We start from the raw sequence: 17601 nt of genomic DNA, 5'->3' as shown, positions 1-17601 counted from the left end.
TTTTCTCAACGTTGTCCACATCATCTTCTCATCATCATGTTCTCATTCTTTTCTCATTAACATTCTCATAATCATGTTCTCATCAACGTTCTCATCATGTCCTCTCATTCTATTCTCATCCACGTTTCTCATCATGTTCTCACATCATGTTCTCATCAGCGTTATCAACACTGTCATTTTCCCATCAACACGTTCTCATCATGTTCTCATTAAACATTCTCATTACCATTTTGTCGTCATGGTCTCAACATGTTATCGTCATAATATTATCATGTTCTCATAATGTCCGCATTAGCATGTTATTGTCAGTAGGTTCTCAACATGTTCTCACCTTGTTCTCAACTTTGAGTTATGTTAACTTCCTCAACATCATGTTCTCATTGTCACGTTTTCATCGTGTCCTCATTAAACGTTCTCGTTACCATTTTTCTTCATCGTCCTAACATGTTGTCATAATATTATCATGTTCTCATAACGTCCGCATCCACATGTCATCATCATTAGGTTACCATCATCATGTCCTTATCATCTTTTCATCATAACGTTCTCATCATCATGTTCTCATTAACATGCTCTCATCATCATGTTTTTTATAATGTTTTCATCATAATGTTCTCATCATGTTCTCATCACCAGGGTCTGACTAAACGTTCACATTATCAGTTTCTCATCTTGTTCTCAACATTCTGTTTATTACATTTTCTCATGTTCTCATGAACATGCTCTCATCATGTTCTCATTATCATGTTCTCATCATGTTCTCATTATCATGTTCCCATCATCAGGTTCTCATGAACACATTCATGTTGTCATCATCATGTTCTCATTAACATGCGCTCATCATCATGTTCTTATAACGCTTTTTATCATCATGTTCTCATCATCATGTTCTCATCACCAGGGTCTGACTAAATGTTCACATTATCAGTTGCTCATCTTGTTCTCAATATTTTGTTCATTAAATGTTCTCATCATGTTCTAATGATCATGTTCCCATGAACATGCTCTCATCATGTTCTCACCATCATGTTCTCATTATAATGTTCTCATCATCAGGTCCTCATGAACATGTTCATGTTCTCATCATCATGTTCTCATTAACATGCTCTCATCATCATGTTCTTATAACATTTTCATCATAGTGTTCTCATCACCAGAGTCTGACTAAACGTTCACATGATCAGTTTCTCATCTTGTTCTCAACATTTTGTTGATTACATTTCCTCATCATGTTCTCATGAACACGCTCTCATCATGTTCTCACTATCATGTTCTCATCATCAGGTTCTCATGAACACATTTATGTTGTCATCATGTTCTCATTAACATGCTCTCATCATCATGTTCTTATAACGCTTTTTATCATCATGTTCTCATCACCAGGGTCTGACTAAACGTTCACATTATCAGTTTCTCATCTTGTTCTCAATATTTTGTTCAGTAAATGTTCTCATCATGTTCTAATGATCATGTTCTCATGAACATGCTCTCATCATGTTCTCACCATCATGTTCTCATTATAATGTTCCCATCATCAGGTCCTCATGAACATGTTCATGTTCTCATCATCATGTTCTCATTAACATGCTCTCATCATCATGTTCTTATAACATTTTCATCATAATGTTCTCATCATCATGTTCTCATCATCATGTTCTTATAACGTTTTCATCATCATGTTCTCATCACCAGAGTCTGACTAAACGTTCACATGATCAGTTTCTCATCTTGTTCTCAACATTTTGTTGATTACATTTCCTCATCATGTTCTCATGAACACGCTCTCATCATGTTCTCACTATCATGTTCTCATCGTCAGGTTCTCATGAACACGTTCATGTTCTCATCCTCTCCACTTCCATGTTGTACATGCAGCTGGCTGACAAAGTGCAGAAGTTGTTGATTATTCAAAGAGTTAGAAGAAAAGAAAGAAATGAGACATAGTTTGAGATGAGAAATGAGGTTTATGACTCCTATTATCTCCAGTAGAGTGAGGGCATGAGACATGACACTTCCTGGTTGCCATTAGAAGAATGAGTTCCGTGTCAGAGAATGGCTGCAACGTGATCGCTCCTCACAGGTTCTTCATGATAACCACCGCCATAATTCACAATAAATGTTGAAAATAAGACTCCAAATAATCCAAAAATCAAAGCCACAGTCGTCTCTAGGTGAGTAGTAATAATCCTGATAAAAACATTCCATTCATGCGATCGCTCCTCTCGCACGCCATTAATGACAGTTGCCACCTTTCACAACAGTGAAAGAAGGCTGGAGATGATCCCTACAGTGTGGGAGTGGGAGTGGGAGCAGGAAAGTGAAAATGTTGGCCCTTAAAGAAAGAACCAAATAGAGATCATAATAATAATACATAAAAAACATTCATACTTTAGCTCGGTTTGAAAAAGTTTGCATTCACATTCTTATTTACAGACAACTTCCTGTTTGAGAGGCCACGCCCACTTTCTTTTTTATGTCCTGCAAGTTGAGGCTTTTATTTTCCTGACGTGACCTTGGACTTTTATTTGGCTTCCTTCTTGACCTCACATGCAAATATCACTGTGGAAACTCTTTAAGTCCACGCACCTCAAAGTCCACGCCCCTCGAAGTCCACGCCCCTCAAAGTCCACGCCCCTCAAAGTCCACGCCCCTCAAAGTCCACGCCCCTCTAAGTCCACGCCCCTCAAAGTCCACGCCCCTCAAAGTCCACGCCCCTCGAAGTCCACGCCCGTCTAAGTCCACGCCCCTCTAAGTCCATGCCCCTCAAAAACCACGCCCCTCAAAGTCCACACCCCTCAAGTCCACGCCCCTCTAAGTCCAAGCCCCTCAAGTCCACACCCGTCTAAGTCCACGCCCCTCTAAGTCCACGCCACTCTAAGTCCACGGCCCTCAAGTCCACGCCCCTCTAAGTCCACACCCGTCTAAGTCCACGCCCCTCTAAGTCCACGCCACTCTAAGTCCACGGCCCTCAAGTCCACGCCCCTCAAAGTCCACACACCTCAAAGTCCACGCCCCTCTAAGTCCATGCACCTCAAAAACCACGCCCCTCAAAGTCCACGCCCCTCTAAGTCCATGCCCCTCTAAGTCCACGCCCCTCAAAGTCCACGCCCCTCGAAGTCCACGCCCCTCGAAGTCCACGCCCCTCAAAGTCCACGCCACTCTAATTCCACGCCCCTCAAAGTCCACGCCCCTCAAGTCCACGCCCCTCAAAGTCCACGGCCCTCTAAGTCCACACCCCTCAAGTCCACGCCCCTCTAAGTCCACACCCCTCAAGTCCACGCCCCTCTAAGTCCACGCCCTTCTAAGTCCACACCCCTCAAGTCCACGCCCCTCTAAGTCCACGCCCCTCTATGTCCACGCCCCTCTATGTCCACGCCCCTCTATGTCCAAGCCCCTCTAAGTCCACGCTCCTCTAAGTCCACGCCCCTCTAAGTCCACGCCCCTTACATCCACGCCCCTAAAGTCCACGCCCCTCTAAGTCCACACCCCTCAAGTCCACGCCCCTCTAAGTCCACACCCCTCAAGTCCACGCCCCTCTAAGTCCACACCCCTCAAGTCCACGCCCCTCTAAGTCCACGCCCTTCTAAGTCCACACCCCTCAAGTCCACGCCCCTCTATGTCCACGCCCCTCTATGTCCACGCCCCTCTAAGTCCACGCCCCTCTAAGTCCACGCCCCTCTAAGTCCACGCCCCTAAAGTCCACGCCCCTCTAAGTCCACACCCCTCAAGTCCACACCCCTCAAGTCCACGCCCCTCTAAGTCCACACCCCTCATGTCCACGGCCCTCAAGTCCACGCCCCTCTATGTCCACGCCCCTCTATGTCCACGCCCCTCGAGTCCACACCCCTCAAGTCCACGCCCCTCTCGAGTCCACACCCCTCACATCCACGCCCCTCTAAGTCCACACCCCTCTAAGTCCACACCCCTCAAGTCCACGCCCCTCTCGAGTCCACACCCCTCACATCCACGCCCCTCTAAGTCCACACCCCTCTAAGTCCACACCCCTCAAGTCCACGCCCCTCACATCCTGTCACTTAGGGGGGGTAAAAAAAGATGGCCCTTAGGGGTGTGTGAAAAAAATGAAGTCCATCAGGGGGTGTGGAAAAATTATGTCCCGTCTCTTGGGGGCAGGTGGCTGTTGGGGGGCGGGGGGGGGGGTACTGAGTGAGTTAAAGAGTTCCACAGTTACGATGAAACAAAAGAGTAAAACACACAAACTGACTTCTTCTTAGTGGACGTGTTCTACAATGGACGTGGACCACACACACACACACACACACACACACACACACACACACACACACACACACACACACACACACACACACACACACACACACACACACACGCCAGGGTGAAAATAACACCACATCTCCCCTGTCCTGGTCTTATGTAACACAGTGCTGTGGCCTCTCATGTCAAGTGTGTGTGTGTGTGTGTGTGTGTGTGTGTGTGTGTGTGTGTGTGTGTGTGTGTGTGTGTGTGTGTTTGTGTGTGTGTGTGTGTGTGTGTGTGTGCGTGCGTGTGCGCGTGCGAGTGAGAGAGAGATGACTCACTCTGTGGTTGTTTGGGACCAATCGTTCATTAACGGCCCTCAAGTAGGAGGAGGCGCGGCCCCGGGGTGCCACCTGTTGCGGTTGAGGGGGCACTAGTGAGGGGCGTGTCCCTGAAGGGGGATGATTGACAGCTCGAGTGGGGAAGAGCCCTCTGACACTTTTCGATCGGACTCGAGTGGACCGGGCTAACGAGACCTCGGCGAGGACAATGGAGGCTTCACATGTTGGAAACCAATGAAGGTCCAGGATGCTAACGATGCTAACGCAGACCTGGTGAACGATTTTCCTGGAGGAAAAACAGTCGCGTGAAGGAAAAACTGTACGGACTTTAAAGATGTTTCAAGAGTCATGTTCACCTTGACGGCTTGAAGAGATTAGTGATCAAAGTCCTCCAACCAATCAGGAAGCAGAATGAGCAGGACCCGCTCAAGGTCCAAGGACTCTTGGATGGTGGTCTTCATGGTCTACATGAGTTCTCAATTTTGTTTTTAATGCTAAAGAAAAAATGTGTGGGTCGATCTCACGTTGAATATGGTGGAGTCGATTGGGTAATGTCGTCTTTTATTAAGGAAAGACATTAATGTCTCTTGTTTTCGCGTTAGGATTTAAGCTAGCTGGTGCTAGCTTGCTTGCAGGGTTTATCAAAGTGTTACCAATCGCAATTTGACGATCGTTTTAATGTAAATGGGAAAGTTTATCACCGTTGAACATCTCTGGGAGTTGTGGTCGCCAACGCTGCCTCCGGTGTTCAGAAAGAGAATTGCAAGCTAGCATAATCCGGGCTTACGCCGTGTTTGTTCTCGAACCTCAGTGAAATTCCCGGACTCTCCCAGTGTCCCCGAATGCAGCACGATAGAGCCGAAAGTGGCGCCGATGACCCTGGTATCCCATACGCGTCCTTCCTCGGGCGCTAGCCCCGCCCCTCAGCAGTGGAACCTGAAGATGATGAGGACGATGCGCTTGTACTCCTTCCTGAAGTTGTGGTTCAGGGCGCCGTAGACGACGGCGTTGAGGCAGCTGTTGAAGTAGGCCATGAAGTAGCTGGCGGTGAAGAGCCACTCCGGGATGGCGCGGCCCAGCCCGGGGTCCAGCGCCACCGCCAGGCCGATGAGGTTGAGCGGCGCCCAGCACACGGCGAAGAGCACGAAGACCACGAACATGGTGAGGAAGTTGCGCAGGTCGTGCGGCTTGATCTTGGGCCGCGAGTCGGGCTTGACGCGGCGCCGCACCCGGATGACCAGGATCCAGATGCGCAGGTAGCAGTAGGTGACCACGGCGATGGGCAGGACGAAGTGCACCACCACCACGGCGATGGTGTACAGCGAGCTGACGGACTGGGCGAAGGTGCAGGAGTAGACGCGCGGGTCGTACTGCAGCGACTCCACGAACCAGTTGGGCACGATGGCCAGGACGGTGAGCGCCCACACCAGCGCCACGTAGCCCACGGTGTTGGCGCCCGAGAAGAGCCGGTCGTACTTCAGGCTGTGGCAGATGAAGCAGTAGCGGTTGACGGCGATGCCCGTGATGTTGAAGATGGAGCCGATGACGCTCAGGCCCATCAGGAAGCCGCTGATCTGGCAGTGGATGTAGCCGGCGATCCAGCCGTCGTGGAAGATGGCCGACAGCACCAGCGGGTACGGGTAGATGGCCACCAGCAGGTCGGCCAGCGCCAGGCTCACCACGAAGGCGTTTCCTGCGGGGGTCGGAGAGAAAAAACTCAACCACACAAAAACCACGACTTGTGACTGGGGGACCGACCGGGAAGCAAATTGTGGAAAAGACAAAAAAAGTATTTGTAAACTACAAAAAAAGATTTTTTAAACCAAAAAAAACATTCGTAACCAAAAACACGATTTTTAACTGAAAAGAAAAATGTTGCCAAAAAGAAATGTTTTAACAAATAACAATCTTAACCAAAAAATAACATTTTAAAATAAAAAACGATTTGTAACTAAAACCACAATTTTTAACCCCCCGACCCCCCCCCAAAAAAATTAAGATTTGAAACCAAAAATAAATATTTGTCAACTACTAATTGTACCATGAAAAAAGATCTGTATTTTTTTTATGTTGTCACCGCAAAAAAAGTATTTGTAAACTACAAAAAACAATCTTAACCAAAAATAAAATGTTGAAAATAAAAACGATTTGTAACTGAATCCACAATTTTTAACCCCCCCCCCCAAAAAAAATTAAGATTTGAAACCAAAAAGAAATATTTGTCAACCAGTAATTATACCATGAAAAAAGATCTGTAAAAAAAGATACATTTTAAAGTTGTCACCGCAAAAAAAATATTTGTAAACTACAAAAAATAATAATTTAAAAAAACATTCGTAACCAAAAACAAGATTTTTAACTGAAAAGAAAAATTTGACCAAAAAGAAAATTTGTAACAAAAAAAACATTCGTAACCAAAAAAAATTTTTCAAAATAAAAACAGTTTGTAACTAAAACCACAATTTTTAACCCCCAAAAAGGTGTCACCAAAAAAATAACACAATAAAGATTTGAAACCAAAAATAAAAAAAATAAATATTTGCAAACTACTAATTGTACCACAAAAAAAGATCTGCCAAAAAATATTTGTAAACTACAAACAATAATTTACACCAAAAAAAACATTTGTAACCACAAACATTTTTTTTTAAATAAAAACGATTTGTAACTAAAACCACAATTTTTAACCCCCCAACCCCCCCCCCCCAAAAAATTAAGATTTGAAACCAAAAATAAATATTTGTCAACTACTAATTGTACCATGAAAAAAGATCTGTATTTTTTTTTTATGTTGTCACCGCAAAAAAAGTATTTGTAAACTACAAAAAACAATCTTAACCAAAAATAAAATGTTGAAAATAAAAACGATTTGTAACTGAATCCACAATTTTTAACCCCACCCCCCAAAAAAAAATTAAGATTTGAAACCAAAAAGAAATATTTGTCAACCAGTAATTATACCATGAAAAAAGATCTGTAAAAAAAGATACATTTTAAAGTTGTCACCGCAAAAAAAATATTTGTAAACTACAAAAAATAATAATTTAAAAAAACATTCATAACCAAAAACAAGATTTTTAACTGAAAAGAAAAATTTGACCAAAAAGAAAATTTGTAACAAAAAAAACATTCGGAACCAAAATACATTTTTGAAAATAAAAACAGTTTGTAACTAAAACCACAATTTTTAACCCCCACCCCCCCAAAAAAAAATTAAGATTTGAAACCAAAAATAAATATTTGTCAACTACTTATTGTACCATGAAAAAAGATCTGTATTTTTTTTTTATGTTGTCACCGCAAAAAAAGTATTTGTAAACTTCAAAAAACAATCTTAACCAAAAATAAAATGTTGAAAATAAAAACGATTTGTAACTAAATCCACAATTTTTAACCCCACCCCCCCAAAAAAAAATTAAGATTTGAAACCAAAAAGAAATATTTGTCAACCACGCCCCCTCACGCTGACTCAGCAAAAAAAAAATCATCCTTTAATTGACAGTGGAGATATTGTCTTACTTTAGAAGGCTAAGCTGGCTACACAACAACTCGAGCTAACATTGTTGACGTATTATTCAAACATGGCTTTTTTAAATCACTTGTTGATTGGATTTTTGACGAACACAATCTAGAAACACAATTAAGCACGTCTCAAATGTTATTTTTTTCTCTCCCCGGCAAAAGGCTCATCAATCATCTACCTTTCAATCATTTTCCAATCAGGGTGAAACTTGAGGTCAGTCTTAGTCTAATTTTAGGAAAGCACCTCAGACTTCCTGAAACTTCACAGAACAACTTTGATTTTCTCCAACTTAAGGGAGTAAAGAACATCGTAGTAGTAGTAGTAGTAGTAGTAGTATTGTTAGTATTAGTATTATTATCATTAGTAGTAGTATAGTAATAGTAGTAGTAATATTAGTATTAGTAGTAGTAGTATTGCTAGTATTATTAATATTATTATTATTAGTAGTAGTAGTATAGCAATAGTAATAGTATTGTTAGTAGTAGTAGTAGTATTAGTAGTAGTAGTAGTAGTATTACCAGTTTTCCTGAGTTTCCTGTTCCTGAAGACGGACAAGATGACGAGCATGTTTCCCACCACGTCCACCACGATGGTGGTGATGAGCACGCCGGCCAGCAGCGTCACCGCCCAGGGGAAGGAGTGCTGCTGCGGCCCCTCGCCCCCAGCCGGCGTGGAGTTGCGCGGCCCCAGGGTGGCCCCCAGGGTGGCCCCCAGCGAGGCGGGCTGCGGCTCCTCCAGCATGAGTTGCAGGAGGTGCCGGGGGTCCACCACCAGTCTCATGGGGTCTCCGTGTCCCTTAGACCAGTCTCCGTGTCCCTTAGACCAGTCACCGTGTCCCTTAGACCAGTCTCCGTGTCCCTTAGACCAGTCTCCGTGTCCCTTAGACCAGTCTCCGTGTCCCTTAGACCAGTCACCGTGTCCCTTAGACCAGTCTCCGTGTCCCTTAGACCAGTCACCGTGTCCCTTAGACCAGTCTCCGTGTCCCTTAGACCAGTCTCTGTGTCCCTTAGACCAGTCACCGTGTCCCTTAGACCAGTCACCGTGTCCCTTAGACCAGTCTCCGTGTCCCTTAGACCAGTCACCGTGTCCCTTAGACCAGTCACCGTGTCCCTTAGACCAGTCTCCGTGTCCCTTAGACCAGTCACCGTGTCCCTTAGACCAGTCACCGTGTCCCTTAGACCAGTCTCCGTGTCCCTTAGACCAGTCACCGTGTCCCTTAGACCAGTCTCCGTGTCCCTTAGACCAGTCACCGTGTCCCTTAGACCAGTCACCGTGTCCCTTAGACCAGTCTCCGTGTCCCTTAGACCAGTCACCGTGTCCCTTAGACCAGTCGCCGTGTCCCTTAGACCAGTCACCGTGTCCCTTAGACCAGTCACCGTGTCCCTTAGACCAGTCTCCGTGTCCCTTAGACCAGTCTCCGTGTCCCATGGACCAGTTGCCGTGTCCGTGCACCATCTCTCACCGCCGCTGCTGGCACATGGTGGTGGTGGTGGTGGTGGTGTGGGTGGTGGTGGGTGCGAGTCCCAACTGTCACATCCCTCACTCCCGCCTCCCAGGAGGACTTTGGCGCTCGCATTTCACGTGAAGATGTTTCCCGCCACACGTGCACGTGGAAAGTGAGAGCCGCCTTTTAGCTTCCCGCCTTTCTCTCTCTCTCTCTCTCTCTCTCTCTCTCTCGCTCTCTCTCTCTCTCCCCCCCATTCTCTGTCTCTCTGTCTCTCTCTCTTCCTTTCCCCACTCTCTCTTTCTCTCCCTCTCTTTCTTTCCCCCACTCTCTCTGTCCCTTTCTCTCTCTCTCTCTCTCTCTCTCTCTCTCTCTCTCTCTCTCTCTCTCTCTCTTTCCCCTACTCTCTCTTTCTCCCTCTCTTGTTGACTTTATTTCACTCTTTCACTCTCTCTCTCGCTCTCTTTCTTTCTCTTTTTCACTATCTTGTTTCTTTCTCTTTCTCTCTTTTTTTTCTTTCTTTCTATCCCCTTCTCTTTATCTCACCTTCTCTCTCTTTCTCTCTCTCTCTATCTCTTTTCTCTTTTTCTTTCTCTCTCTTTCTTTCTCTTTGTCTTTTTCTCTTTCTAGCTCTCCCTCTCTTTCTCTCTCTCTCTCTCTCTCTCTCTCTCTCCCTCTCTCCCTCTCTTTCTCTCCCTTTCTCCCTCCCCTCCCCCTCTCTCTCTCTATCTTTCACCTACTCTCTCTCTCTCTCTCTCTCCTCCCGCCCCCAGTGCGTGTGCGCGCACACCCTCTTCAGCCTCTTCCTCATGTCGATGCTGCCCATCATCTTCATCACTTTGTGTTCACCGATGCTCCTCTGCTGCGTGCACGTGCACGGCGGCTCACGCACGCGCACCACCAACATGTCTTCTTCGTCAACTTGTTGTTGGCTCGATGGCCGCTAGAGGCGCCATTGAGTCGCCAAAGTCCATTCAGTTTACGTTGAAATGTTTTGAGTAACCACCTAACACGAAACATGAACAAAGAAAAAAAAAGTGTTATTTATAATCATTCAGATGTTAAGTTAAGAAAAAAAACCACCAACAACAACAAAAAAAGCTTCATTTCAGATATTCAGGAATTTGGATATAAGTTGCTCATTAAACAACTTTAAAAAGTCTGTCATATAAAATGTTAATTTATCAACTTTTTAAAATAAACACAATACTTGTAGGCTTGAAAAGAAAAAACATGACATTGTTATTCTATACTTTGTATTTATTCATTCATTGGATTCTTAAAGCAAGATTGATTTACACAAATAATTTTTTCCTGTAATTTTGAATCCAAAGTTGGGACATTTTATATCAATGTTAATGATAAATGTTGCCATAATCAGCTTCTATTCTTCATAAAAAGGACAAATAAAACATTTGACAAACTTTGTCGGACGAGTGAAGCAAATAAAACCATAAAAAATGAACAAGTGAGAAAGTAAAACGTTGTTTTCTACAAAATCATTGCAATCGTGCACATTAATAGAAGTGATTGTTTTAATGTTGATCTTTATGAACCTTTTGATGCACTGAAGAGAACACAGTTGGTGGTAATTATAATTAAAAATAATAATAATAGTAATAATAATATTGATAATAGTAATAATAACAATTATAGTAATAATAATAACAATATTAATAATAGTAATAGGAAGTAAGAGCATACCAGTCACTTCCTGCTACCGGCATATAACCAAAGCTGATTGGACTGTGGCGGTCACGTGACTAGGAAGAGTAAATAGAAAGCAAGATAATACCAGTCACTGCAAAAGGTATGGATATGACACCAGCGTTACATATATGTGTATATATCAGTGACGTGCGGTGAGGTTCATGGCTGGTGAGGCACTGACTTCATCACAGTCAGATTATACATATATATATATATATATATGCGTTACATATATGTGTATATATATATATATATATATATACACATATATGTAACGCAGGTGTCAAATCCATACTTTTTGCAGTGACTGGCATTGTCTTGCTTTCTATTTACTCTTTGCGCTCTTCCTAGTCACGTGACCGCCACAGTCCAATCAGCTTTGGTTATATGCCGGTAGCAGGAAGTGGCCAGTAGACAGGACTTGAGGGGAAACAGATTGTATTTCTGCTCCAGGTAGGTTTTTATTCTCCTTTTCACCTGAAATATTGTGTCTAAACTAAAATGCCCATTTGTAACTTCATAGAGCCGACTACCAGCGCCGGAGTTTGTTGTCAGTAAGCCGTGTGTGACTGTTGGTGAGTCTATATTTATGAACATAGCACCTTTAGCATGAATCTTTCTTCCATTGTTTCATTCAATGGTCCACATACAAGCTTTATGACTTCAACCTTTCATAACTATTTGTGTATTGAATGTACTTTTAACTGTGTTTTGATAAGAAGCACGTTTAGTGCACTGACTGCTTCGTATAGGTCAGGGGTCGGCAACCCGCGGCTCTTTAGCGCCGCCCTAGTGGCTCTGTGGAGCTTTTTCAAAAATGTATGAACAATGGAAAAAGATGAGGGGGAAAAAAATATATTTTTTGTTTTAATATGGTTTCTGTAGGAGGACAAACATGACACAAACCTCCCTAATTGTTATAAATCACACTGTTTATATTAAATATGCTTCACTGATTCAAGTATTTGGCGAGCGCCGTTTTGTCCTACTTATTTTGGCGGTCCTTGAACTCACCGTATAGTCTGTTTACATGCATAACTTTCTCCGACTTTCTAGGACGTGTTTTATGCCACTTCTTTTTCTGTCTCATTTTGTCCACCAAACTGTTAACGTTGTACATGAGTGCACAAAGGTGAGTTTTGTTGATGTTATTGACTTGTGTGAAGTGCTAATCAGACATATTTGGTCACTGCATGACTGCAAGCTAATCGATGCTAACATGCTATTTAGGCTAGCTATATGTACACATTGCATCATTATGCCTAATTTGTAGCTATATTTGAGCGAATTTAGTTTCCTTTAAGTCCTCTTAATTCAATGTATATCTCATGACACATGTAATATGGCTTTTAATTTTTTGCGGCTCCAGACAGATTTGTTTTTGTATTTTTGGTCCAATATGGCTCTTTCAACATTTTGGGTTGCCGACCCCTGGTATAGGTCATGGGTCGGCTCTTTAGCGCCGCCCTAGTGGCTCTGTGGAGCTTTTTAAAAAATGTATGAAAAATGGAAAAAGATGAGGGGAAAAAAATATATTTTTTGTTTTAATATGGTTTCTGTAGGAGGACAAACATGACACAAACCTCCCTAATTGTTATAAAGCACATTGTTTATATTAAATATGCTTCACTGATTCGAGTATTTGGCGAGCGCCGTTTTGTCCTACTAATTTTGGCAGTCCTTGAACTCACCGTAGTTTGTTTAAATGTATAACTTTCTCCGACTTTCTAGGACGTGTTTAACTGTTATGCCACTTCTTTTTCCGTCTCATTTTGTCCACCAGACTTTTAACGTTGTGCATGGATGCACAAAGGTGAGCTTTGTTGATGTTATTGACTTGTGTGGAGTGCTAATCAGACACTGCATGACTGCAAGCTAATCGATGCTAACATGCTATTTAGGCTAGCTATATGTACATATTGCATCATTATGCCTCATCTGTAGCTATATTTGAGCTCATTTAGTTTCCTTGAAGTCATCTTAATTCAATGTATATCTCATGACACACTATCTGTATGTAATATGGCTTTGAATTTTTTGTGGCTCCAGGCAGATTTGTTTTTGTATTTTTGCTCCAATATGGCTCTTTCAACATTTTGGGTTGCCGACCCCTGGTATAGCTCATATTTATGCTGCTAATAGTTATTTTAGCATTTTATTGCATATTGTGATTCTGACATGTTTATTGATTTATATTGTACAATACTGAGGAAAGAACTAGAACATATTCTGGATACTTTATAATACAATTAGTGTTATTTAAAGAAGATATTTTGTGTACACATGGATTTATAAGAATGGTCCTGGCTCTTACACAAGCCAGGCTTCTCTTTTTGATGGCGAGCTAAGGAAAAGAAGCATCTAACCCAGGGGCCGGGAACCTTTTTGGCTGAGAGAGCCATGAAAGCCAAATATTTCAAAATGCATTTCCGTGAGAGCCATATAATATTTTTTAACACTGAATACAACTAAATGCGTGCATTTTTAAATAAGACCAACATTTTTAGAGTATAATACGTCTCTTATTCTTTTTAATAACATTGTTATTCTGAAGCTAACCAATGATAAATAAAATACTTCTTACCGTTAATGCGACTTCTTGAACAGGTGCGGTAGAAAATGGATGAATGGATTAAAATGCATGAGAATGTTTTTGTTACGGCTCAGACCCATGGCGCCACTCGTGTCTGCCCTCCCTACGGCCAAGATGGTGGCCATTCCTGGGTCGCCCGCCTCGCCGGCCTCAGCGGCGTTCTACTCGCCGCCGCCACCAGACTCGTCCCCGGTGGATTCGGGGACACTTGGGCCGGCGACCCACCACCAGTTTTCCCCTCCGCCCTCCCTTGACTGTTGTTCCTGTTTTTTGGGGGGTTCTACTTCTAGGACATCTGGAATCTGTCCATAGGGGGGGGGATACTGTTACGGCTCAGACCCCTGACATCTGCGCGTACCTTGGGACACGCCCACGGCCGCGCAAATCCAGGGACGCGCCGTGCACGTCTCCGCCCTGCAGCAGCCGCCAGCTGCAAACACTCACCGGCTATCGGCACACCTGAGACTGATGAGGGCGTGCCGGATAAAGGCAGGGTGGACCCAAGGATCGGCGCGGGAACTTAGTTTTCTCATGGTGTACCGTAAGCGTCAAGCTTTATGCTCTCTCGTCTTGTTTCCCTCTCCGTGGCTTACTTGTCCCTTGTTTCTCCCGTGTCCCCGCAGTACCCTCCGTCGCCTGGACTGTGAGCGTCTCACTATTCCCTGGATCTTCCCCTGTGTTTTGGACTGGCTTCCTCGTTTCCCGACTTCTCGCTCGCCCCCCCGGACTCTGACGTCTCTCTCTCTGCCCCACGGACCCCTCGCGCATCTTGGACCCCTTCTGCCTTGCCCAATTTGGACTTGTCTACTTCCTCATCCAACATCACGGTAATACACAACAGCTAACTACACACACAGTCTTACATCACACACTCTGGCATTTTGGTCACACACTTCATTCTATAGTGTAGTTGTATTGGTTATTATTATATATATATATATATATATATATATATATATATATATATATATATATATATATATATATATATATATATATATATATATATATATATATATATATATATATATATATATTGTCTATATATATAATAAAACATTGTTCATACTTCCCCCTGGTGTATGTTTGCCGTCACCTCCCCTAGTAAACACAACAGTTTTATATTTTGAATGTTATTTTTAACACTGATTACCAGGGGAATTAATTCATTACTTAACGTAAAGTTAAAGTACCAATGATTGTCACACACCAGTGTTGTTTTCGTCAACGATGACGAAATCATTTCGTTGACGCCACTTTTTTTCATAACGATAACGAGACGGTGACGAGATAAACATGTCTCTCTGATGACGAAAACATGACAAGACGTGTGCGAGTTTTCGTCGACGAGACGAGAACGGACGAAAATGTTAGTGGGTAATCTGTCAGACGTTTAAAATGCAGGACATTTCTGTTTATTGTGTGTGTCAATTATTACAGCAGGCCGCTGCGTAGTGATGGGTCCGGCAACACAGATGCATCGGCGCATGCGTCGAGCTCATAGGGCCCTGTGTCGGTGCGCGTACCGCTTTTAGAAAGTCACGTGACCGATCATGCGCTGCTTTGGTCACGTGACCGATACGCGAACTGTATCGCACTGACGCCTCCTCTGTGCCCTGTGAGCAACGTTCCGTCTAAGGTGCGCGCCTGCGCAATTGCGCACTGCTCAAGCGTCCTCTGCGCACAGCAAATATATGCCGCGCACCAAATCAAACCCATCTGAATTCTAAACAAAATAAACACATTTATTCTGTGTCATTTTGAAATGCAACTTTGAGTGACAGTGGCAACAAGCGGCCCTAACGGTGTTCGTCAACAACACGCATACCACTAAGCCACTGGTGCGTTTATGGCCACACAAAAAGTCGGACAACTCAAACACCACACAAAGTTACACTATGACTCCTCAGTCATACGTGTGCTTATCTGTTACTAGAGAAAGTTACAGGAGTGACGGCGTGGCGAAGTTGGTAGAGTGGCCGTGCCAGCAATCGGAGGGTTGCTGGTTATTGGGGTTCAATCCCCACCTTCTACCATCCTAGTCACGATACATGTTCACATTATTTATTGACTGTATCTAAAAAAGATAAAAATATATTTTTATTTAAATGAAGATATGAAATAATCCTAAATGAAGTACAATGACTTGGTTTATATTATTGTATATACTAGGTCAGGGGTCACCAACGCGGTGCCCGCGGGCACCAGGTAGCCCGTAAGGACCAGATGAGTAGCCCGCTGGCCTGTTCTAAAAATAGCTCAAATAGCAACACTTACCAGTGAGCTGCCTCTATTTTTTAAATTGTATTTATTTACTAGCAAGCTGGTCTCGCTTTGCCCGACATTTTTAATTCTAAGAGAGACAAAACTCAAATAGAATTTGAAAATCCAAGAAAATATTTTAAAGACTTGGTCTTCACTTGTTTAAATAAATTCAATATTTTTTTTACTTTGCTTCTTATAACTTTCAGAAAGACAATTTTAGAGAAAAAATACAACCTTAAAAATGATTTTAGGATTTTTAAACACATATACCTTTTTACCTTTATTTACCTATATATATATATATATATATATATATATATATATATATATATATATATATATATATATATATATATATACCAGCATACAAACATATAAATACACCTACATACATACATACATATATGCATACAAACATATATGCATACATATATATATATATACCAACATGCATACATATACAAACATATAAATACACCTACATACATACAAACATATATGTATACATATATATATGTATATATGTATGTATATATATATATATATATATATATATATATATATATATATATATATATATATATATATATATATATATATATATATATATATATATATATATATATATATATATATATACCAACATGCATACATATACAAACATATAAATACACCTACATACATACATACATATATGCATACATATACATACATGTATACATATATATATATACCAACATGCATACATATACAAACATATAAATACACCTACATACATACATACATATATACATACAAACATATATGCATACATACACATACATACATATTTAAATACATATACATACATGTATACATATATATATATATATATATATATATATATATATATATATATATATATATATATATATCAATACATACATATATATATACACATATATACAGTATATATATATATATATATATATGTATGTGTGTGTGTATATGTATGTGTATATATATGTGTGTGCGTGTATATACTGTATATGTATGTATGTGTATATATATGTATGTGTGTGTATATATACAGTATGTATGTATTTATGTATGTATGTATGTATGTATGTAAGTATGTATGTGTGTATGTATGTATGTATGTGTGTGTGTGTGTGTGTGTATATACATATATATATATATGTATATATATATACACACACATACATATGTATATTTGAATGTATGTATTTATATATTTATGTGTGTATGTATGTATGTATGTATATATATAAATACATGCATACACATATACATACATATATACACATATACATATATACACATATACATATATAAATACATATATACACATATACATATATAAATACATATACATATATAAATACATATATACACATATACATATATAAATACATATACATACATACTGTATATATACATACATGCATATCAATCAATCAATCAATGTTTATTTATATATCCCTAAATCACAAAAGTCTCAAAGGGTTGC

At 41.5% G+C, this 17601-nt stretch overlaps 1 protein-coding gene and 1 long non-coding RNA gene across 3 annotated transcripts; one reads left to right on the top strand and one right to left on the bottom strand.

Moving 5' to 3' along the window:
- Positions 1-5479: 5479 nt before the first annotated feature.
- Positions 5480-10430, bottom strand: LOC133644885 (melatonin receptor type 1A-like). The gene is made up of 4 exons (XM_062039637.1): positions 10312-10430; positions 8994-9648; positions 8598-8895; positions 5480-6249 (listed from the first exon to the last, which is right to left on the bottom strand). Exons 1-4 carry the CDS (start codon positions 10428-10430, stop codon positions 5480-5482), a joined length of 1842 nt encoding a protein of 613 aa, XP_061895621.1.
- A 1835-nt stretch (positions 10431-12265) lies between these two features.
- LOC133645251 (uncharacterized) lies at positions 12266-14669 on the top strand. 2 transcript variants are annotated; one of them, XR_009824934.1, is made up of 3 exons: positions 12266-12365; positions 14117-14367; positions 14450-14669. It is a non-coding gene; the product is annotated as an uncharacterized LOC133645251 (long non-coding RNA). The 2 variants fall into 2 exon arrangements; XR_009824935.1 differs by lacking the exon at positions 12266-12365 and adding an exon at positions 12937-13046.
- The last annotated feature ends 2932 nt before the right edge of the window (positions 14670-17601 follow it).

The sequence above is a fragment of the Entelurus aequoreus genome, linkage group LG28, assembly GCF_033978785.1.
Source record: "Entelurus aequoreus isolate RoL-2023_Sb linkage group LG28, RoL_Eaeq_v1.1, whole genome shotgun sequence".
Taxonomy (NCBI): domain Eukaryota; kingdom Metazoa; phylum Chordata; class Actinopteri; order Syngnathiformes; family Syngnathidae; genus Entelurus; species Entelurus aequoreus.
Note: the sequence above shows the minus strand (reverse complement) of the source record. Positions and strands in the feature narration are given on the sequence as shown.

Excerpts from the sequence above, each read along its gene's own strand:
- LOC133644885 (XM_062039637.1), bottom strand. The coding sequence starts at position 10,430 with ATGTTGGTGGTGCGCGTGCGTGAGCCGCCGTGCACGTGCACGCAGCAG. Across the intron at positions 9,649-10,311 it reads AGGAAGAGGCTGAAGAGGGT|CGCCAAAGTCCTCCTGGGAG; the intron begins GTGCGCGCACAC and ends GTGAAATGCGAG. Across the intron at positions 6,250-8,597 it reads CAGGAAACTCAGGAAAACTG|GAAACGCCTTCGTGGTGAGC; the intron begins GTAATACTACTA and ends CGACCCCCGCAG.